At 40.2% G+C, this 19,078-nt stretch overlaps 1 protein-coding gene and 1 non-coding gene across 2 annotated transcripts in view; both read left to right on the top strand.

Annotated features, from left to right (window-relative positions):
• Window positions 1-1,602: 1,602 nt before the first annotated feature.
• LOC146491699 (uncharacterized) overlaps window positions 1,603-19,078 on the top strand; it is a 55,878-nt gene continuing 38,402 nt past the window's right edge. Inside the window, exon 1 of the mRNA XM_085151540.1 lies at window positions 1,603-1,894. Within this exon, the coding sequence (XP_085007666.1) occupies window positions 1,819-1,894 (76 nt within the window). The 5' untranslated portion in view covers window positions 1,603-1,818. The remainder of the gene's footprint in view (window positions 1,895-19,078) is intronic.
• trnai-aau (transfer RNA isoleucine (anticodon AAU)) lies at window positions 4,693-4,766 on the top strand. The gene has a single exon. It is a non-coding gene; the product is annotated as a tRNA-Ile (tRNA).

Raw genomic sequence — 19,078 nt, 5'->3', positions numbered from 1 at the left:
AATGATTTTTTTTTTTCAGCATTTTCTCTGCAGCACTTTAGCTGCAGGTGAAGCCAGTCCTTCTCTGTTTTAGTCTTGGCAGCTTTGGGGTTTGCAGCTACCATTTTGTAAAGATTGGTTTTCTGCATGTGCTGAGACTCCTGCAGGTGGAATTTCAGCGCAGCCATTTCCTCAGTCATATTATATGGTCTGCCACCATTTGGTATGAAGTGAGGGTTAGGCTCTGGTTGAGACGACCCATTATTGGGTCTAAAGTGGGCATTGGGCAGATGTGGCCAAGGCCCTTGTCCAGGGTGTCTTCGGGTTTGCATTTTTCTGCATATTCTTTTTATTTTTACCCTTTGGCTTGGCAGCCTCATCTGGAGCTCAGTTTTTTCCCTGTCGGGTTTGGGTTTTGCTGCATTGCTTTTGTTTTAGCCTGGACAGCGGCCAATGAAGTGCCTTCCTCAGGATCAGGGTTTTGCTGCATACGTTGCATTTTTCTTGTTTTCAGTCTTACAATGTCCAGTGAAGTTTCTTCTATTGGATCAGGCTTGCTGTTAGCGTTTTGTTGCATAAACTGAACGTTTCAAATCTTTCCCTAAAACTTGGCTCGTGGTGTGTTCCTTAGCGGTTGCACAGTTCTGAGACATACTGAGAGGTGCTGGTTTTCTCATCCAGTGGTTCTCATCCAGGCTTTGAAAAGCCCACGGTGGAAGTTGTGCTGTGACTCTCCTCCTGGCTTGAAAGATTTTTGCATAGTGCTGTGCTGTAAAGGTGCGCTTGTCCTCCTCAGGTATACAGGCGGTGGATGAAGCTTGTCTCGCTATATAAATCCAATCCATTATTATTATTATTAGAAAATTCGAGGTTTGCTATATTGTATAGCATTAAACTGTAAGTCTGAAATATGTGAGTTCTAAAGGGCATTCACTCAGGACAAAACAAGCACTGTTCATTAGAAAACAGAAATGTATTCATGATTAGTCACAAACCTATTACAGTATTACAAATATTACATATTACAGGAACAAAACAGTCATTATATTTCAGTATTACTGCAATACGTGTTAAAAAGTTAACAACAGATTGTTAATTTACACAGTAATTTTTTCAGACTTTTGCCTCCTATAAAACGCTTTAAACCCTTTCGGTCATGGCAACCCCAGCCCATTTAAGCAGTTGCCAGATGGTGTGTCAGTGTCAGAGGTGACAGAGGATAGAACCATGAGTGCAGGGAAAGCTTACAAGATAGTAGTGAGGCCTGCTATGGTGTATGGTTTAGAGATGGTGGCAATGACAAAAAGACAGGAGACCAAGCTGCAGATGCCAGAATGAAGAAAATGATGATAAATCATAATATTTTTCTGTTTTCTATTTTAAAAGTAACTAACAGTTAGTGTAGTGGAATACAAAGGAACAGGTTTGCATTTTCTAATACCATCATATGAAATGGCGGGAAGAGTTTGTATTAACATTTTTAAAAAGATTCAAATAAATAAATAAATTTTCATAAAAACGCAGTCCTTTTTTCTCTTTTGTTCACACTCTTTGGCGGAAGTGGTTCTCATCCAGGCCTTTACTTTGAAAAGCCCACGGTGGAAGTTGTGTTGTGATTCTCCTCCCTGGCTTGAAAGATTTTTGCGTAGTGCTGTGCTGTAAAGGTGCGCTAGTCCTCCTTGGTTAGACAGGCGGTGCGTGAAGCTTGTCTCGCGGTGGTGTTTATTTTTCCTCCACCAGCTTCTAGAGATGACAGCAACCACACGACCTCCTCGAAGCGTCTGAAGGGATTTTATTTGCTTTCTGTGTCAGACTCACAAAGTGATAATAACCGCAGGGATGCGTGCACGCGACAGGTGCTGGACCTGCATCCTCGCGCTGCTGGTGGCCGCACAGGCGCAGTCACAGCAAACAGGTAAATGGATGCATTTATTTTATTTTCTCATACGTGTGTTTAAATACTCTTTAGAGCTTTGCAGAATCAAAACGTGCTGCAAGAATACTGTAAAAACTTAAAAACCTGAAAATAATACAACGTCTAGATTGTTTGGATTAACAATCTAATAATTGTTAATCCAAAAACGTCCAGTTTTGTAACTTCAACTGTTAATTCGGACTTTCAGGTCACGTGACTGAACTATTTCTGAGCAATGAGTTCAGTCACGTGACCTGAAAGCTTGGAGTTGGGTTTTTTTCCAGGCTGGAATGAGATCGTGGTCGGTGTGAATGTCTGGGCTTGTTTATTGGGAATAATGAATAGCTCATCATCTCCTCCGCTGTCAGAGGCATGCACTGCTGTCCTGTCTGTAAGAGTGCACCTACTACAGAGGGATGCGATTTCTACAGATTGTGCACTGACCTGTTCTGAAATAAGAATTCCTGGTGCTTTCCTCAATTTGAGGACTTTGCATTTATTATACTAGCTTCCTTTGGCACCATTTTGCAGATGGGCGTCTATGAGACGCTGGGCCCCGGGGCACAGACAAATAAAAAGGCCCCTCATAGCTCTGAGATAAGGGATGCTTTATTCTGCTGTGGTTGATAGTGTAGCTGTTGTGCATTCAGAAAGGTCGACCTGAAGCTAAAGCGGTCAGTTACGGACCTCTAGACTCTGTTTCCAGGCTTTAGAAAATATGTGACGGCCGGACGTCGGCCAGCCATAACTTTTATACTGTCTGACGATAAATGTCAACGCTGACTCATTTTCAGAATGGTCCCATGATTATTTTCTGTCACATACATGCTGCTCCAATGGTGATACTCTAAACATGGCCAAAGCTTCAGATATTCAGGGCGGGGTATGTTTCTTCAAAAGCTTTTACCTCTTTTGGCTCTCACTGACTTTGTTTAGCTCAACCATACAACGATGGCTGTGAGCACAGAAACCCCACCCACCTGTTGTTCAGACCTTCTGTTTGTACGGTACAGCCAATCAGAACAAAGATGGCTTAAAGGAAGTGGAGCTAAACACCTTGTTTTAGATTATAGACTCTATTAAAATAATGGATCTGAAAAGTGAAACCAGTACCGAAGTTCTTAAACCGGCATTATCTCTAATGGCCAACAGTCTCGTTTCAAAAAGAGGTCTGAAGTCTGTGAGGAAAATTGCCTTACGGTTCACTTAATGAAGACCTCAACAGTCAATTTTCTGATGAGTTCATGGCCTCAGGCTCTAGTTTTGAGTCTTATTCAATACAAACCTAATCTTTATGACATTATAAATTATTTAAAGTAAAAAATAGATAATAATGAAGGTTGTGCTTTAAGCTTGATTTAGACTTTGGCAGTAAATCGATGCCCTGGCTTTTCAACGCTTAAATCTAAACCCCACGCTGTGACCTTCCATGCCAATTGTTGTCTTCTCCGTTGACCCGGCGTGTACTTACATTTCTCGAGAGGTACACCTGAGGAAATGTGGAAGGTTACAGCATACGATTAAGAGACGCTTCCAGTTGCATCCTTAGTTGTGTTGTAGATTTAGAATGGGATTACTTATGGCTTGCTTTTCTGATCCACCCCTTCCTTCAAACCGTAAACCTGGTGATGTCCAATGTTCAGCTTGACTTCACAACAGGATCTCACACATTAGTGTGCGACCTGTCGCCCATCATCCGAGTTCAGGAGTTGCACCAACGCCCAATAAAAGATGAATAAAGATTAATTATCTAGTAGATTACTGTAATAGCTTTTCATCAGAAAAAGATAGTGTTTAGGTGTTTAAAGGTTTACTTTTTTTAAAGAAACGCAGCTAATCAAGTAACAACCAGGTGCAGCAGAGCGGTGCCTACCAACCATAATCATAACGTCTTCCACTCGTAAGTTACCCAGCTCCACAGCTTCATGTTGAATCACTTAATCATTATCTTCATCTTCTCCTTGTGCTTGTTTTGCATCTCCAAGAACATGTTGACCTTTGTCTTCTTATTTTGCACCTCCTTGTAGTCGTTTTAATCCTCTCTGTTGTTTTTTTTTTTTTTTGTCTTTTTTGACTTGTTTGAACGATGTGTGAAAACACACGTTAACAGTGGCTTCAGTTTGAGGCTCTGACTCACTCATACCCATAGCCATGTCTGTGTGTCTGTGCTGGTGTTTTATACAAATATTACACTTTACAGCTAAGCTCCTCTTTAAGACAAATATTTAAGGAAAGATTACAAGTAGGTTCACGGGCTAAGGCTGTTGCAGGTGTGTGTGTGTGTGTGTGTGTGTGTGTGTGTGTGTGTTGAGGCTGGTGATATGCAGTTTGTTCAGATTTTCCCCTCTTCAGGGCTCATCGTTCCCTCCCAGACACACTTCAACTCGTCTAATTTTACCTGGCTGTGGTTTCCCTCCTCTGCAGGCTACACACACACACACACACACACACACACACACACACACACACACACACACACACACACACACACACAACATTATGCTGACATTCAGGCATACCCGCACAATCATGTAGAGACAAAGCACTGTATATGCAGAAATGCTTCAGCTACCTTCATGGAAGAATCCAGGCCTTTGAACTGAGCGTGTAGTTCAGGGGTACTATAATTATAATAACTATAATTTCTTAGATTTATAATAAATAAAAAAGAAAATTATAAAAAAAATGTGTCCAAAATTCAATAAAATAAACCCACAATTTTTAATATCGATGAGGATTTTACTATAATAAGTTTTCCCTACTTTGGCAAAAAAAGACAGGGGTCTTCATCTGTTAGTGGCCGGTTAGCTCAGTTGGTTAGAGCGTGGTGCTAATAACGCCAATGTCATGGGTTTGATCCCCGTATGTGCCATTTCAATCTTTTGGGGCAGGGATAGCTTAGTAGGTAGAGTTGGCAGAAGGTTGGGGGTTCAAATCCACTGAACGGCTACCCTGAGATATCCCTGAGCAGAGTACCGTCCCTACACACTGCTCCCCGGTGCGCCTGCTTAGTGGCTGCCCACTGCTTCACTGAGTGAATGGGTCAAATGCAGAGAGAGTAATTTCCCCACGGGGATCAATAAAGTATACATTTTTATTATTAGTGAGAAATGACTTAAAGGGATATGTTATAACAGGGTAACAAACCCAGAACAATGTTTTATAAGATACGTTGTTTTTAAAAATCAGAGAAATTTTTACCATCAACAGAACTAATACACACTTGCATTTTTTGATCATACCAACGTAACTAATCCTAAAATCCAGAAACTAGTTGGCATTTTTACAGCAACAGTTCAATAAGCTATGTTGATTTGATTTTTGGCAGTGTGCATGAAGTACGCTTTAGATATATTCACGTTACACTTTGAAATTTTTAATTCTTTTGCTTGTGCCCAAGACGGTGTTTGCCAACAACTGGTTAAACAGGACTGAGAGATTGTTGGGGACAATTGAACCAGCATTGCTGTCGTGCTGATCACAGGAACTTAATACAGGTGACATTATCATCATGTCACTGTTGTGTAGTTTATCTACAGCTTCCTTACAATAACACAACTCTAACTCTAACAAACACTATATACAAACTCTTTGTCAAGGGTATGTCGGCAATACTAACTTTTAGGTTAGTGGCTGAAATGCAAAAGCAAAGGTAATGTGATAGAAATGCAGCAGGTTTTACAGGATTTCTGGGAAAGCAGGTTGCAGAAAAGCTAGTTTACCAAATAAGGGAACTCAAAAAAAAGGATCATGGAGTTATACTTTACTATCTGTATCAATATGAAGGTAAATTCTCCAGAATTTACACCCTCTTGGTTGTTTTTCTGTGAATTTAGCACCTCCTAAATTTACTGTAGCTGTGTTTATATAGTATATAAGCAGTCGGGTCCCCTGGGTGGCCAAATTGCGTCTTTTCCATCATATACGATCCTACATACAAGAAAAGGGGATAATAAAACCCATGTACCGTGCTGCACTAAATGAATGGCTGTAAACATAACTGTCAGGTGCCTTAGGGTCTAAAGCAGGGGTAATACAGGGGAGCTTATGGGATAATTAGAAAGTTTTTTTTTTTTTCTATTTTCTAAATGTACCACTAGACCAGCCTGTCTGAACCCAAGGCCCATTTCTACCATCAAGACTGTCTGTGTTGCACTTCATGGGAAATTTCTTGTTGATGCCTCGAGCCCATGAAATGCAAGCACAGGTTGAACATTATTGTCTGACTTTGGGAATTCCACACATCTAAATGTTATAGCTGCAGGCTAGGTTGAAGCGCATGTAACAGTTTACAAGCAAACACTCATTATAACAACGTTTTTCACAATTTTCTGGCACTGAATCTTGTTTACTGATATAGAAAATAATTAGCGACGAAGATTTTCTTCCTGTATGGCAGTGAAAACATAACATAAATCAAGATTAAATCATTGTTTGACTCTTATCAGTCAGATTTAAATGTGAATCAGACATTTGTTTATGTGAAAACAACAGTTGTGGTTACTGTAAGTCAGTGTGGTGTCTCTAAATGTGATTTATAAACACACATCTCACCACTAATGACTGAATGCTGCAGTCAAGTCCTGTTAAAGACTCACTGTTTGACTCATCTGTTTCAGATATAATCTGTCATGACATTTTAATTATTCGTAGCTAACGGACCTTCATCTGTGGTGCTTTTGAAAAATTTGGGAATTTATTTTTTTTACACAATGATCATACCTTATGATCTGCATGTTTCTGTCATGGGTGTCATTAAGATATAATCTTATCTTTGATTCACATGTTGTGACTTATCTCATCCAAACCTATGTAAAATTATCTTGACTTGTCTTTATCTACAATATCTTGACCAGTTGCTTAGCTTGGCTTATCTTAATCATGTGGCAAATTTCAACACCAACCAAAAGTTGGATGTAGCTTGTTGGGAGCTACGCCTGTCTTTTTTATTCAGCCTATGATCTTGACTGATCTTGCCCAGTAGAAAATTATATTTCTGCACCAACAAGGTGATTAATAAAGAGCTCTCAGCTAAAACCCTGGCATATCAGAGTGTGGTGTGTAGTGTGTCCTTAAACAAATTGAGGAAACAAGAGAAGTGTCAGTCATGTCCTTAAGAAACAGAGAAAAGTCCAGAAAAGACCTGACACAGAACCTGAGAGATGCATCTGAACCTTCAGTTGATCCATCTACTGTTCACTGAAGCAGAAATGAAAAAGAAACTGTCATCAAAAACCGTGGACCACCTGGAGAGCATGACAATGACCCCGAAAACTTTGATTTGATGGATTGGCCTCAACAAGGCAGAAACATCCAAAGAAGAGCTTTAAATGTCCTTCAAGAAGGCCGGAGAACTAATTCTGAAGACTGCTTAGTGAAATGACAAGAAAGCTGCCAAATATTGACCGTCAAGCTTGTTTGAATTGTACAAACTCTATTTTTGTCTTATATGTCTTATATGTATTTCACATTTTCCTAGCAAGATATAAAGAAGAGTTGTTGCACATTTGTTTCTTAGAAGCTGCTACAGCTTTGGGGTGATGGAAGCTTAGGTCGGGGTTTGGTTTGTGGGCAAACAAACTGTAGATGTTCACACAGCAGGTGGTGCAGCACAAAGAAGCAAATCTTGTGCCATGTTCAAGTCCCAAACAATGGGACACAATCCAAAGCCAGGACCTCCATACATTCACATACTATTTGTGGATGCCTGCTGATTAGATCTTAAAGAGCAGAGCAGGTGAGCGCACCGAGCCACGGCTGAGTGTGCCAGGACCATCATCACCACCTCAAAGCACCACCACTGCAGCTGGGAAAACAAAGCATTCCCCAGTAACACGGAGCGCTTTTGAAGAGCCGCTTTAGATGGCATAGCTGATAGGCTTCACAGAAAGATGGAGGACAGAAAGCAAAACATCCTCTCGTCCCTCAGCCTGAGCTCTCACCTCAGCTGTGTGACATTTACATAACTGACAGCAGGTAGAAAACACCCATTAGTGCCTTTTTTAAAAAGAGCTTTGAAGTTTCAGTGGTTACAGTGTGCAGGTCTAATCATCTCGATGATGTAGCAGAGCTGAAACTGAAACACACAAAAGGACAAAAGGTGTAATCACAGATAAACGTGGGTGGAGAAATTTCCTTGAGGCGATGTGGAGAACAAGGAGTGTCAGGAGTTTGTTTTATGAAGCTGATCTGCTGGAGTTTATTCAGACTGCAGCTACAACACCTTATTCTCTGCTGGGTCTGACCAAATTCAGGGCAAGAAAACACCAGGATAAGACAAGTTGTTATAGTCTTTTTAAGCTTATTACCACCAGATACAATAGCTCCTTTTCTGGCCTGTATTTATTATGTAGGCATAGTTACTGGTTATATTTCAGAATACAAAATCATGTTATAGGCTACGTCCACACGTACACGGGTATTTTTGAAAACTGAGATTTTCCGTTTTCGTTTTAAAAAATAATCCCGTCCACACGTAAAGGCAGAAATGAAGGAAAACGCTGCTAGGAACATGCCAAAGCAGCAGGTGGCGCTATATTCCTAACCGTGCAGAAATGTTGGCCAATCAGAAGTCTAGAAGAATTGGTGGGAAAAAGTAAACAAAGCTGGGGCATCGAAGCAGAACCGAGTTGTATGTGTGGAGGGACAGTAACTGTGTGTGTATATGTAAGCATTTAAACACTGCAGAGAGAACAATTAACAGTAACAGTATTGTAGAAATTCATTTTACCGAAACAATAACGTGGCGCACAGTGTGACGTCAAAAAATGCGCACACCTTTGACGCTGCGTTTTCTCCGTTTTTCTCGTCCACACGTAAATGCAAAAACTGAGTTTTCAAAAATATCCACCCTGGCCGGAGTTTTTAAAAATCTCCGTTTTCAGTGACCAAAAACGCCGTTTATGTGTGGACGAAAGGTGCAAACGCATAGAAAAATCTGCGTTTTCAAAAATACCCGGGTTCGTGTGGACGTAGCCATAGACTAATCCAGACGTTCCCAAAGTGTGGGGCCCGCCCCCTAGGGGGGGCGCAGAGCCATTGCAGGGGGGCGCGGCATGAAAAGGGGGGAAAAAAAACCAAAACAACGCTTGGACACTGCTAGCATGGGGCGCCCACACAAAGGCAAAGCAGGAGATGAAGTAGCTGAATATGTTTCCAAACCAACTTCATTCTAAGCCAAAGACTAGAAAATATGATGAAGCAAATCTTCCCTTTGGCTTCACCTGCACAGGTGCTGAGGTAGGTCTCCCTGCAGGATTGGTTTTCCCTTCGTCGGGAGCAGCGCTGGGCTGTTTAAATCACGGACAAACAGGATCCCACATTCTTGATTTGTAGTTCACAAACACTTGTTGTGATGACTAACTACTCCTGACATTTTGGAGATGTTTGCTCTTTATACAGTAAAGTTACAGCAGGATACAAATAACATCAGGCTGATCCTGCCACGATTTGTTCCCCGGTTCAAATCACGGACAAACAGGATCCAACAGTTGTTTATGTTTTTGAACCCATTTTGCACAGAGAGGCATTTTTTGGAAAATGTATTGATAGCAATGTTGAATATTATTACACAGGAAAAAAAACAACTACATGTAAAATAATTACACCGTGACGCCTCTGCCTTTCTAAATGGAGGGACAGTAACTGTGTGTATATGTAAGCGTGTAAAACCTGCAGACAGTCAGATTAACAGTATTTCATCTCTATCTGCCATTCTGCAATTCATCTCATGTAAACAATAACGTGCACACAGCGTGACGTGAATAAAGGCACATACCTTTGACGTTGTGTGAAGAACTCTGTATTCCTGTCCACACTTAAACGCAAAAAAGGAGTTTTAAAAAATCTCCGTTCTCGGTGATTCGAAACGCCGTTTACGTGTGGACGAAACAGCTGTGTTTTCAAAAATACCCGTGTAGGTGTGGACGCAGCGTAAAAGAGTTAGTAATGTATTTTATTACTACCTGTAATTTATTGCAGATTACTTGTATTTGCTTAATTGTTTACTAAATGTTTGAGGTGTGAAATAAACCGCAATGGAGCAAAATATGGGTGTGTGTGGTTGGAGGATGTGTTCGTGCGTGCGCGCGAGCATTTTTCTTGTAAAACAAGGGGGGCCCAGCAAAAAAAGTTTGGGAACCACTGGACTAATCCAACTTAGGGTCATGTGAGGGACAGAGTTTATCACAGCCTACATTATATTATTTAATTCATTATCTGCTTCCCAGCCTTTCTTGGTCTTACTAATATTTGCTCGAGGAAAGCATAAACTAAGAAAGTCTGTGTGCTGAACTGCATTTTCCCCTCTTTTCAGGTCCAGATTCCTGCATGAATGCTGCTATCGGCCTTCTATATCCTCTTGTTTACATGTTACTGCAGACTTATCAATAAGCCCAAGGTCTTTAGTTGCACAGCTGTGAACAGGAATTGTTCCTGTCAACCTTGAAGTTGGCTGATTATAAAACATTCATCTTTGAACTTTGGTGGAAAAAAGTGTGTAAGTTCCCTGTGTTTCCAGGTGCTTTCTGTTATAACATCACCGCTTTTGCAAGTTGAAGAACTCTGCCTGAAGCTAATGTCTCCAGTGCACAATCACAGGTTACGCCACCTCTCACACAGAAGCTGCTTGTTTATGACTAAGAGGTCATTAATCATAGTTCTGTGCGCTGGCTCACTCATTGCTGTCAATTTGCTGGCTACAAAGGCATTTTACAGTGAAACATCACTGGGTTTTATGAGTGGTGACTCTCATCATTTTTCTTTTTGTGCATTATAATCTGTCTTGAAAGCGTCATGAGGAGGAACCACTGTTTCATTTCCAGTGCTTGAAACAATCAGAGGGGGCGGGCCAGCTGCTAACAAAGGCTGCAAGTCTTTTAATTCACAAGGGTTTTAGTGGAAACCACAGCATGACCAGTCGAGGAAAAGCACTTTAGAAACACAATATTGCTGATGCCAGAGTATTTGTCAATGTCTTAAAGCATTTGTGGAGGGGGTGTGTACAATATGAAATGTTAATCTAGACCTAAAAGCACATCCACACCTGACTCCATGCCATAGTCTGTGAGTTTTATGGTTATTTGGTGGCATTTTAATCATTATTTGGTCTTTTGGCTGTTGTTCTTGGATTTTAGTTGGGAAGAATGGTGCGTGGTGGTTAACACTATTGCCTCACAGCTAGAGGGTCCTGGGTTTGACTCCACGATCTGGCTCGGGTGTCTTAGCGTGGAGTTTGCATGTTCTCCCTGTGTCTCTGGTGCTCTGGCTTTCTCTCACAGTCTAAAAGCAGGAACTCCAGCAACACTTGAGGAAGAAGAAGAACTTTAATAATAGACCAACGCGTCTTGTGGCCTTCATCAGGGTCATCACAGTCTAAAGACATGCAGTTAGTGGAGTTTGGTTAATTGTTGATTCTAAATTACCCGTAGATGTGAACATGAGTATGAGTGGTTGTCTTGCCTCTCTGGGACCAACTGGCGTCCTGTCCAGGGTGAACCTTGCCTTACGGCCGTTGGTAGCTGGCATGGATTCTGTTCCCAATGCGACCCTGATGAGGAAAATTGGAATAGAGTGGATGGATGGATTGCTTGGGTAGTTTAGTTTAGTTTTGATAGACTATTACAGATATGCGTTACATGTGCTCTTCAGTGTAATTGTGCATCTTGTCATTTCGGTCATGTGACTCCTCATTTTGTTACTTCCAGTTTTATTTTTATTAGCCCTCTGTTGCTGGTGCCTTGGTATTAGTTTTATTTCTTTTGTTGTTGTCTTGATTAGTTTCACTTGTACACTGTTACCCTGGTGTTTCCACTCTCCCCGATCACCTCCTGTGCCTAAACCTCAGCTTGGATCTGTTCTTTGTGGAGTCATACTGTGTCCATGTTGCACACCTTTTTGTGTGTTCTCTCAATTAAGGCTGCTCTTTGGATTACCTGCATCACCTGAATAAAAGTTTTTCTTTCTCAGAATTCTCACAAGTCTGCATATGTGAGAAACCTGCACCTAATGGCACTGGTTATGATCAGGAAATAAAATGCAGGGACTTTATATAGGAATTAGGATCCTTCCTTTCTTTACCTCCATTTTTGACAAAAGGAACCTCAGTTGCAAGAAAAAATATAATATCCTGAATATTTTGTCTACTCTGTATACACTGACAGTAGGCAGACAGTCTGCTTTCTTAACCTTCATGGTTTCCTTCTGCAAATATTTATCAGCTTCCTCTCCAGGAAGGCTCTCATCCTGTGGATGATCTGCAGCCATCCTCCACCTGCTTCAGGTTATGGTAAGAATAAAGTATAACAAATTGCACCATTTGATGAAGATGACTGAAGCAGCAGCATTCAAAAATAGACTAGGAGGTCGTGAATCAATATTCTAAAATGTGTCACCAAATGCAGGGTTTCCACGGTGTTTGTGGTTTTAGGGCCGCCTGATTGTAGCCACATTAATAACTGTTATTTAACACAACTCAGCAGCTGATGTCATTTTCTGATTCTTGTTCATCACTTGTCTGTCCTCCTCTCATGTTGGCTTTGATTAACTTAACTTGCCATGGCCTGTAAGAAGAATGAAAGTGGGGTTTTAGAGAAGGGTGGAAGTTCTGTTCTGGAAAGGAAAAACACTGTCAAAAAACAGAGTAGAGAAAAATAACTGGTTTATCCTGATTACCTTGTAATTGTCTACCAGTAAATCGATCATGTTGGCAATTCAGATGGATAAACCAAGTGGTTTTTAAACTTATTCTTATTCAACTTATTCTTCAGGGACCACCAGTGTACCTGGTTGATGTCTATAAAACACTGTCGGGCATCTGAGCCGATTACTTTAGTTGATGTGAGTGAAACTGGCCTGACATCTTAAAGGCGACACAGAGGAATTATGAAGTTTACAGAACGGATGGTTTTCTTAACTAGATTTCTTGAGTTTGTGTCTGTTTGGGTTTGATATCCCATGTTGTACTCATGTTGTGCTTTAGGAACACTAGTTCTTAGTTCCTCAGCTTTGCTGCCTACACAGTACCAAAACTAGGCCTAAACGCAGTACTTTTGTTGGAGCGGGACGGTGTCTGATGTTCGTATCATGTTTTTGAGAAGCTCTCTTTTGTGCGCCTCAGTGCTTTTGTGCTCTTTGTCATTTTATGACTCAGTGAGAGCGCCACAGCGCATATGAGGACTGAATTCCAGTATCTGGGTTGCAGGAATTTGAACCTGCAGCACTTGAGGCCTTGAGTTCACGTCCCCTCGAGCTCCTGCTGCAGAGTGTCTGACAGGTGAGACCACAGCGAGGATTTTGGCATGAAGATAATATCACAGATGTGGGCTGCTAAATCATTTTCTTCTTCTTTTTTTTAAACTTTTAATCATTTAGAACGCCAGGTTATTGCTTTTTAATTTTCTCCTGTCAGTCAGCTCATTAGAGGCGTCACTTCTCATTTATTCTTGTTGTCTCACATTCGGGAGGAGCCACCAAGCTTGACGCCACGCTGCTTAATGTCTCTTTACCACCTGCTTTCTTTAACAGATCTCCTCAGTTGGCGATTGCCCAAAAAAGGAGTCGACTGTGTTGCCTTCAAGCTCCCGTGCCGCTTCGTGAATCCCAACCGTCTCACCTCTTGTTTGTAAACGCCCTGCTCGTGTTCGTGCCAGAAACTCACTTTGACATACCGCAGGGGGGTGGGGGGTTGGGGGGGGGGGGGGGGGTGTCATGGGTGTTGATTTCTGCTGAGCTTCTGCCAAAGATGCCCTGCAGGGAACTTTCTTTTATTCTGCTCGTTGACTTTGGAGAATTTGAGTTATTTGATAACTGGAAAAAAGTACCCAGGAGCACAGTGAAATGTTGTTATCGAGATACACGTGTAAGTACAAGTTGATTTCTTAGTTTGTGCATTAGTTTTTCTTGGTACGACTCCAAAAAGCAGGTGGGAGCATTTCTTTTCTTTTATTTGGTATCAAGAGCCTCTTTAAAATGATAGCTGCCTGCATTAACGGTGAGTGATGTGGGTGAACACATTCAACTGTAAATTTAAGACAAAATAATAAATTTATTTAAAACTGTGGCACTCCCATCTGTTGCTAGAAATCGAGATATAAATCACATCAGACTAACTGCAGGTTAAATGAATGACCTGTGTCCTCATGGTATTCAAACCTCATTCAGCCCTGGGCGTCCAGGCTGGTGGATTTAGGTTCATAAGTTTATGAACACTTTTTTAAGATTTTGACTCTGTGTACCACCACGGTGGGGTTTTAATCAAATGATCAGTGTGTGACTAAAGTGCAATTCAATTTTCAATTCAATTTTATTTATATAGCGCCAAATCACAACAAATGTCGCCTCAAGGCGCTTCATAGATACAGAGAAGAGTTGAATCTTCAGTTCAAGTGGTTTAGCAGAAGTATTTAGGCATCACAGCTGTTTTTATATACACTCCTCATTTAAAAGTAATTGGACAATTGACTAACAAGCAGTTTCTTGTCTAGTTGAGGTCTGTTCCTTCATTATTTCACAAGATAATGAGGCAGGTAAAATACCTGGAGTTGATTCCAGGTGTTGCATTTGGTAGGTGTTCAATCCTATCCTATTCAATCCATCCCAGAGAGATGTTGGTGCAAGTGAAGAAGGGCGTCATCAGACTGAAAATCCCCCAAAAAATTTGATAGAGAGATGGCAGAAACCTTAGGAGAGGCCAAATCACTAATCTGGTACATTGTTAAAAAGACTGAATGCACAGACCAGCTCAGCAACACCAAAATATCTGAAAGAGAACAGAAGATAACCAAAGTAGATGATCACAGAATTATTTCCATGGTTCAGGAAATCAACTTCACAGCATCTAAACAAGTAGAAAAACTCTCCAGACTCCAGACAGCTTGCAAAGTTCTAGAAAAAAGTCCTTGGACAATCAAAACCAGAATTAACTACTTTAACTGCTACTACTAAGATGATGTCCTTCGTAGTGTAGTGGAGGAACCTAACAAGCAAAAGATTCCCAGTTTGATCCTGGGAGGAAACACAAATCCCTTTGGGATTGCATCTGGGAGGGCATTTGGTGCCAAATCAAGGATGTGGAGCTACCCATTGTGGTGACCCCTTGTGAATAAGGGAGCAGCTGAAAGTAGCTTCTCATTTCTACTACTAAGATAAAATAATTTTAAACGTCTGGAAAATACGGTCCGTGTCTTAAAATTGTTGCAATTTCTAAACAGCTAATGGAAAAGTGTAATATAGTGTTAGCCAAAAAGTACAGTTATAACCTTAAGTATATCGGCATCATAAGAAACTGAGGAAAAAAAATATTTGCACTTTTTGACTCCAGTCACAAAGTGCAAATATTGGTTTTGTTTCATTATCAAGTGTTTCGGTGCATCTTTGTCGACAACTGGGGGTCGACACCAGAGCAGATGGGGAAGAGCGAGACAGTCATTCGTGCTAACTGTGGGAAGCGAGTTCAGTCAGATAGAAATACGACACAGCAATTACAAAGAGAGCACGACGTTCCCGGTCTAAAAAGATCATTCTATTTAGTTATTACACAAAAGATCAAAGATGAGATGTGTGAGGAAGAGGCTCAAATGATGTTGCCATTTATGTTGGTAGTCTGTGCAGCAGATGCAAAGATATAAATGCTGGAATAAATCTGCTGGTGACAGGAGTGAACTTTGCAGGGTGAGTCAGCCTCCAAATATGGAGATTTAATCCATTAAAATGCAACACCATGAAAGAAAACTGAGGCCGAGATACAGATAAATGTGTCTATTTCACAACAGAGCAGTGAGATATAACTTCTAATATGGTGCAACATCTAATTCAAACTTCATATTAGCATTGGGAAAGCAGCACTTTCAAAATTTATGACAAACATAGCAAAATCTTAAGTCCTGATGCAGAGGTAAAGTGCACTAATGTGAACAAATGTGCACACTGAGATAGCATATGTAGTTTTTCTTATCTTCTATCTCAAAGGAATGTTTAATTATGGATTTAAGATGCTAGAAAAACTATTTCAGCTCTGAAGTTTTATTTTCATCTTTATTGTTATTTTTTTAATTGCTGTCACAAACTGAAAGTGTGTAGACTGAAGCTAAAGCTAAAGCTCTGACTGAAATACAAAATCATCCCAAACCATTCATGTCAACTCTTTGTATTCAAAGCATCTTCACTCTAAATCTACCACAATACTGGATAATTGTGTTATTTCTGTATGATTTTTTTAAAGTTTTGATTTGCTACAATTACATTTTATGTTAGTCCTACCATCAGGTGTAATGTGATGTGTATTTGTTGTAGCTCATGTTAAATAGATTCTGGACGTTAAGAGGTAATTGTCTACTGCAAATAATTAGAATTATGTTATAATATTCTAAATCTTTAAATTTCACTTAATTTGATAAATACTTTGATAAATACTGAATTTGCTGACTCTGTTTTATTTTTTTTAACTTTCGTCCTTTTGTCTTGTTTCCTCTCTGTTAAACTCCAGAAACACGTCCAACACAATCAGATTTATTCTGAAAATCACTTTGGTCACTTAAAAAAAACAAAAACAAAAAACTTTTCTTGCTTATTCATTTCAGTTCAGGTCAACATCTGCAACACGTCCACATACTTTCTGTCATGCCCCTTCATTGACAGTACTTGACTGGCCCAGCAGATGGCAGCAACACAGAGGCTGCAGGGGTCACATTTACAGCTGTTTAAAAGCTTTCTGTTCTTCTTTAATAAGATCAGATAAGTACTAATAACTGCATACTTTATATTACACTTCATTCCTAGAGGCAGCTTCCACATGACTGCCAAAAGCGCACATAGTGTAGTTTCTAAAAATGCAAAAACAATTGCACAAAGAGTCAAATCACCATCATTCTGGGATTTAAATTGGTCAAATAAACTCAAGAAGCAATGCCAGAGTGAGAAGTAAATTTACAAACTGTCAAGTAAACATTAAAAAATTATCAAACTGTAAAGAAACAAGACCAACATTTAATTTAATACTTAGAAGTCACTAAAAATAGGTTTTGTATCGTGAGCCTGGCTGTATTTGTTAATGACCTGCTCACTCTCATTCTCTGAACGCCAGCTTTAATTATTTAAAAACATTGAAAAGTAAAAAAACAAAAATAAAACAAAACCAATATTTTGGTTTATTATCAAGTGTTTCGGTGCATCTTTGTTGACAACTGGGGGTCGACACCAGAGCAGATGGGGAAGAGCGAGACAGTCATCCGTGCTAACTGTGGGAAGTGAGTTCAGTCAGATAGAAATACGACACAGCAATTACAAAGAGAGAGCACAAAGTTCCCGGTCCAGAAAGATCATTCTATTTAGTTATTACACAAAAGATCAAAGAAGCCTCGGTAGATCTTTTCGGGACCTACTGCTTGGCAAAGCCAGAAATGTTTTCAGAAGCGTGAAATTTATTAGGAAGAGTCATGAAACAAAGCAGCGTCTAGTTGGGGCTTGTTGCAGAAGTTTCCTCTCCAAACCTCTCACGTGGTCATGTTTAACCCTCTCAGGCTCAAATTAAGTTTTAGTTGCTAATGCACAACCAAGTCCTGCAGTGGTACTTCTGAGTAAAAAAACCTCATAAAATATGTATGTGGGGTAATCAGGTTGTTAGCTTTTAACTGTTACAAATCGGCAACGCCTGCCTCGAGAGGGTTAAGTAACCAGAGTTACCTGAAATAAAAAGAAGAAATGCAGTTTTAGGTATTAAGTTTTCTTCTTTCCTCCTCCAGTAATCACCATGGTTGTCATGTGAGCTTTAGTAGGAACATGCTGCTTGTATGATGTGGCAACAGCAGAACAAATGTCACTGGTGCTTCAACATTCAGCTGCAGCTCACCACATATGACTGCACCTCGCTGTAGCTGCATGCGAATGTATGTGTGGAAGTGTAAATGTAAGCAACAGCTGCCTTCATAATAAAACACAATGCACAAAGGAAGCATGCCCGAACGCAGCCGTGCGTTTACTTACCCTGTTTGTGGCCCTGTGCAGGTCAGAGTCAGCTGACAGCTGACGGTGATGAAAAGTGCTGGGAACGCAGAGGGAGCGTTAGCACGTATGTTTGAGAGCCTGCAGGGGATTTATGGTGATGTATGACGGACACGGAGAAAGCGTTGGGGGTTGTGTTATTTGAAAGAAAAAAACTAACCTGATGTTTTTATATTTTTAATTAAAAGAAAAGTATTTTCTTGGTTTTTAGTCAGAACAATGCAACGATGCGTAAATGTGAAAACAATAAATAAAAACGTAATAAAACTCTAGTTTATGAAGTTTATGTAGTTTTTGATTCATGTGTCTGTTGTTAAGATGCAAGCTTTAATTCCCTGCTGATGAAAATCAACAGAAACCTCATCAAAGAAAGAGCTTTGTCACAAAAGAGAGACAAAAAAAACGCAGACAGGAAGTCTGTAACTGCCTGTAATTACTGTAAAGCTGAAACATGAGTGTTCTTTGATGCACTTGGTTTTTCATTTTTTAATGTTTTAGTCACATTTGTCACTACTGTACTCCTCAGTATGTCTGGCTTCAACCACAATTTTACTAATTTCAGCTGGAAAGAAATTAGTAAACAATGCAAGGAGAACCTTTCTCATCTATCCAAAGGGGACTGTGTTTGCAGTTAGAATGTTTTCTGTAGATAATAAATCTCTTTGGCATAAGATCTGCAACAAAAAGTGCTTCTGGTAATATAAAATTGAGTTGTAAATGGTTTTTATAAGCTGGTTTAAACCTGATTTTTTTTTTGCTTTTGTTTATCTTATGCTCTTTTTATGAATTCCTCTCCCAAGGTGACACCTGTTGGCATCAACTTTTTATGAAACTCAGTGCTCAAACTGGTGCTTAAAGAATCAAGAACACAAAATTGGTCCAAAAACCTCTCATGTTCAGCTGTTTTTTTGTAAAAAGATAACAATGTTAGCCTTTTCTGCAGCTATGGGGCATATATGGTATCACTCTTGGCTGGAAGCAGTGCTTAAACAATGGAAAAAACACAAACTTTGTCCAAAAACCTCGCATGTTTAACTGTTTTCCACTTTTTCTTTGGTCATTTTAGCCTTTTTGGTCAGGGTGAAGGGAGTATCTGCCATCAAACAAGAAGACAGCTGCATGTAACTACGACGGTGTTGTTGTGATGCTAGTTCACCTTACATGCATTAATGTAATAACGTGGTTAGC

The sequence above is a fragment of the Neolamprologus multifasciatus genome, chromosome 23, assembly GCF_963576455.1.
Source record: "Neolamprologus multifasciatus chromosome 23, fNeoMul1.2, whole genome shotgun sequence".
NCBI lineage: Eukaryota > Metazoa > Chordata > Actinopteri > Cichliformes > Cichlidae > Neolamprologus > Neolamprologus multifasciatus.
This window is presented reverse-complemented; position numbering and strand designations above follow the sequence as displayed.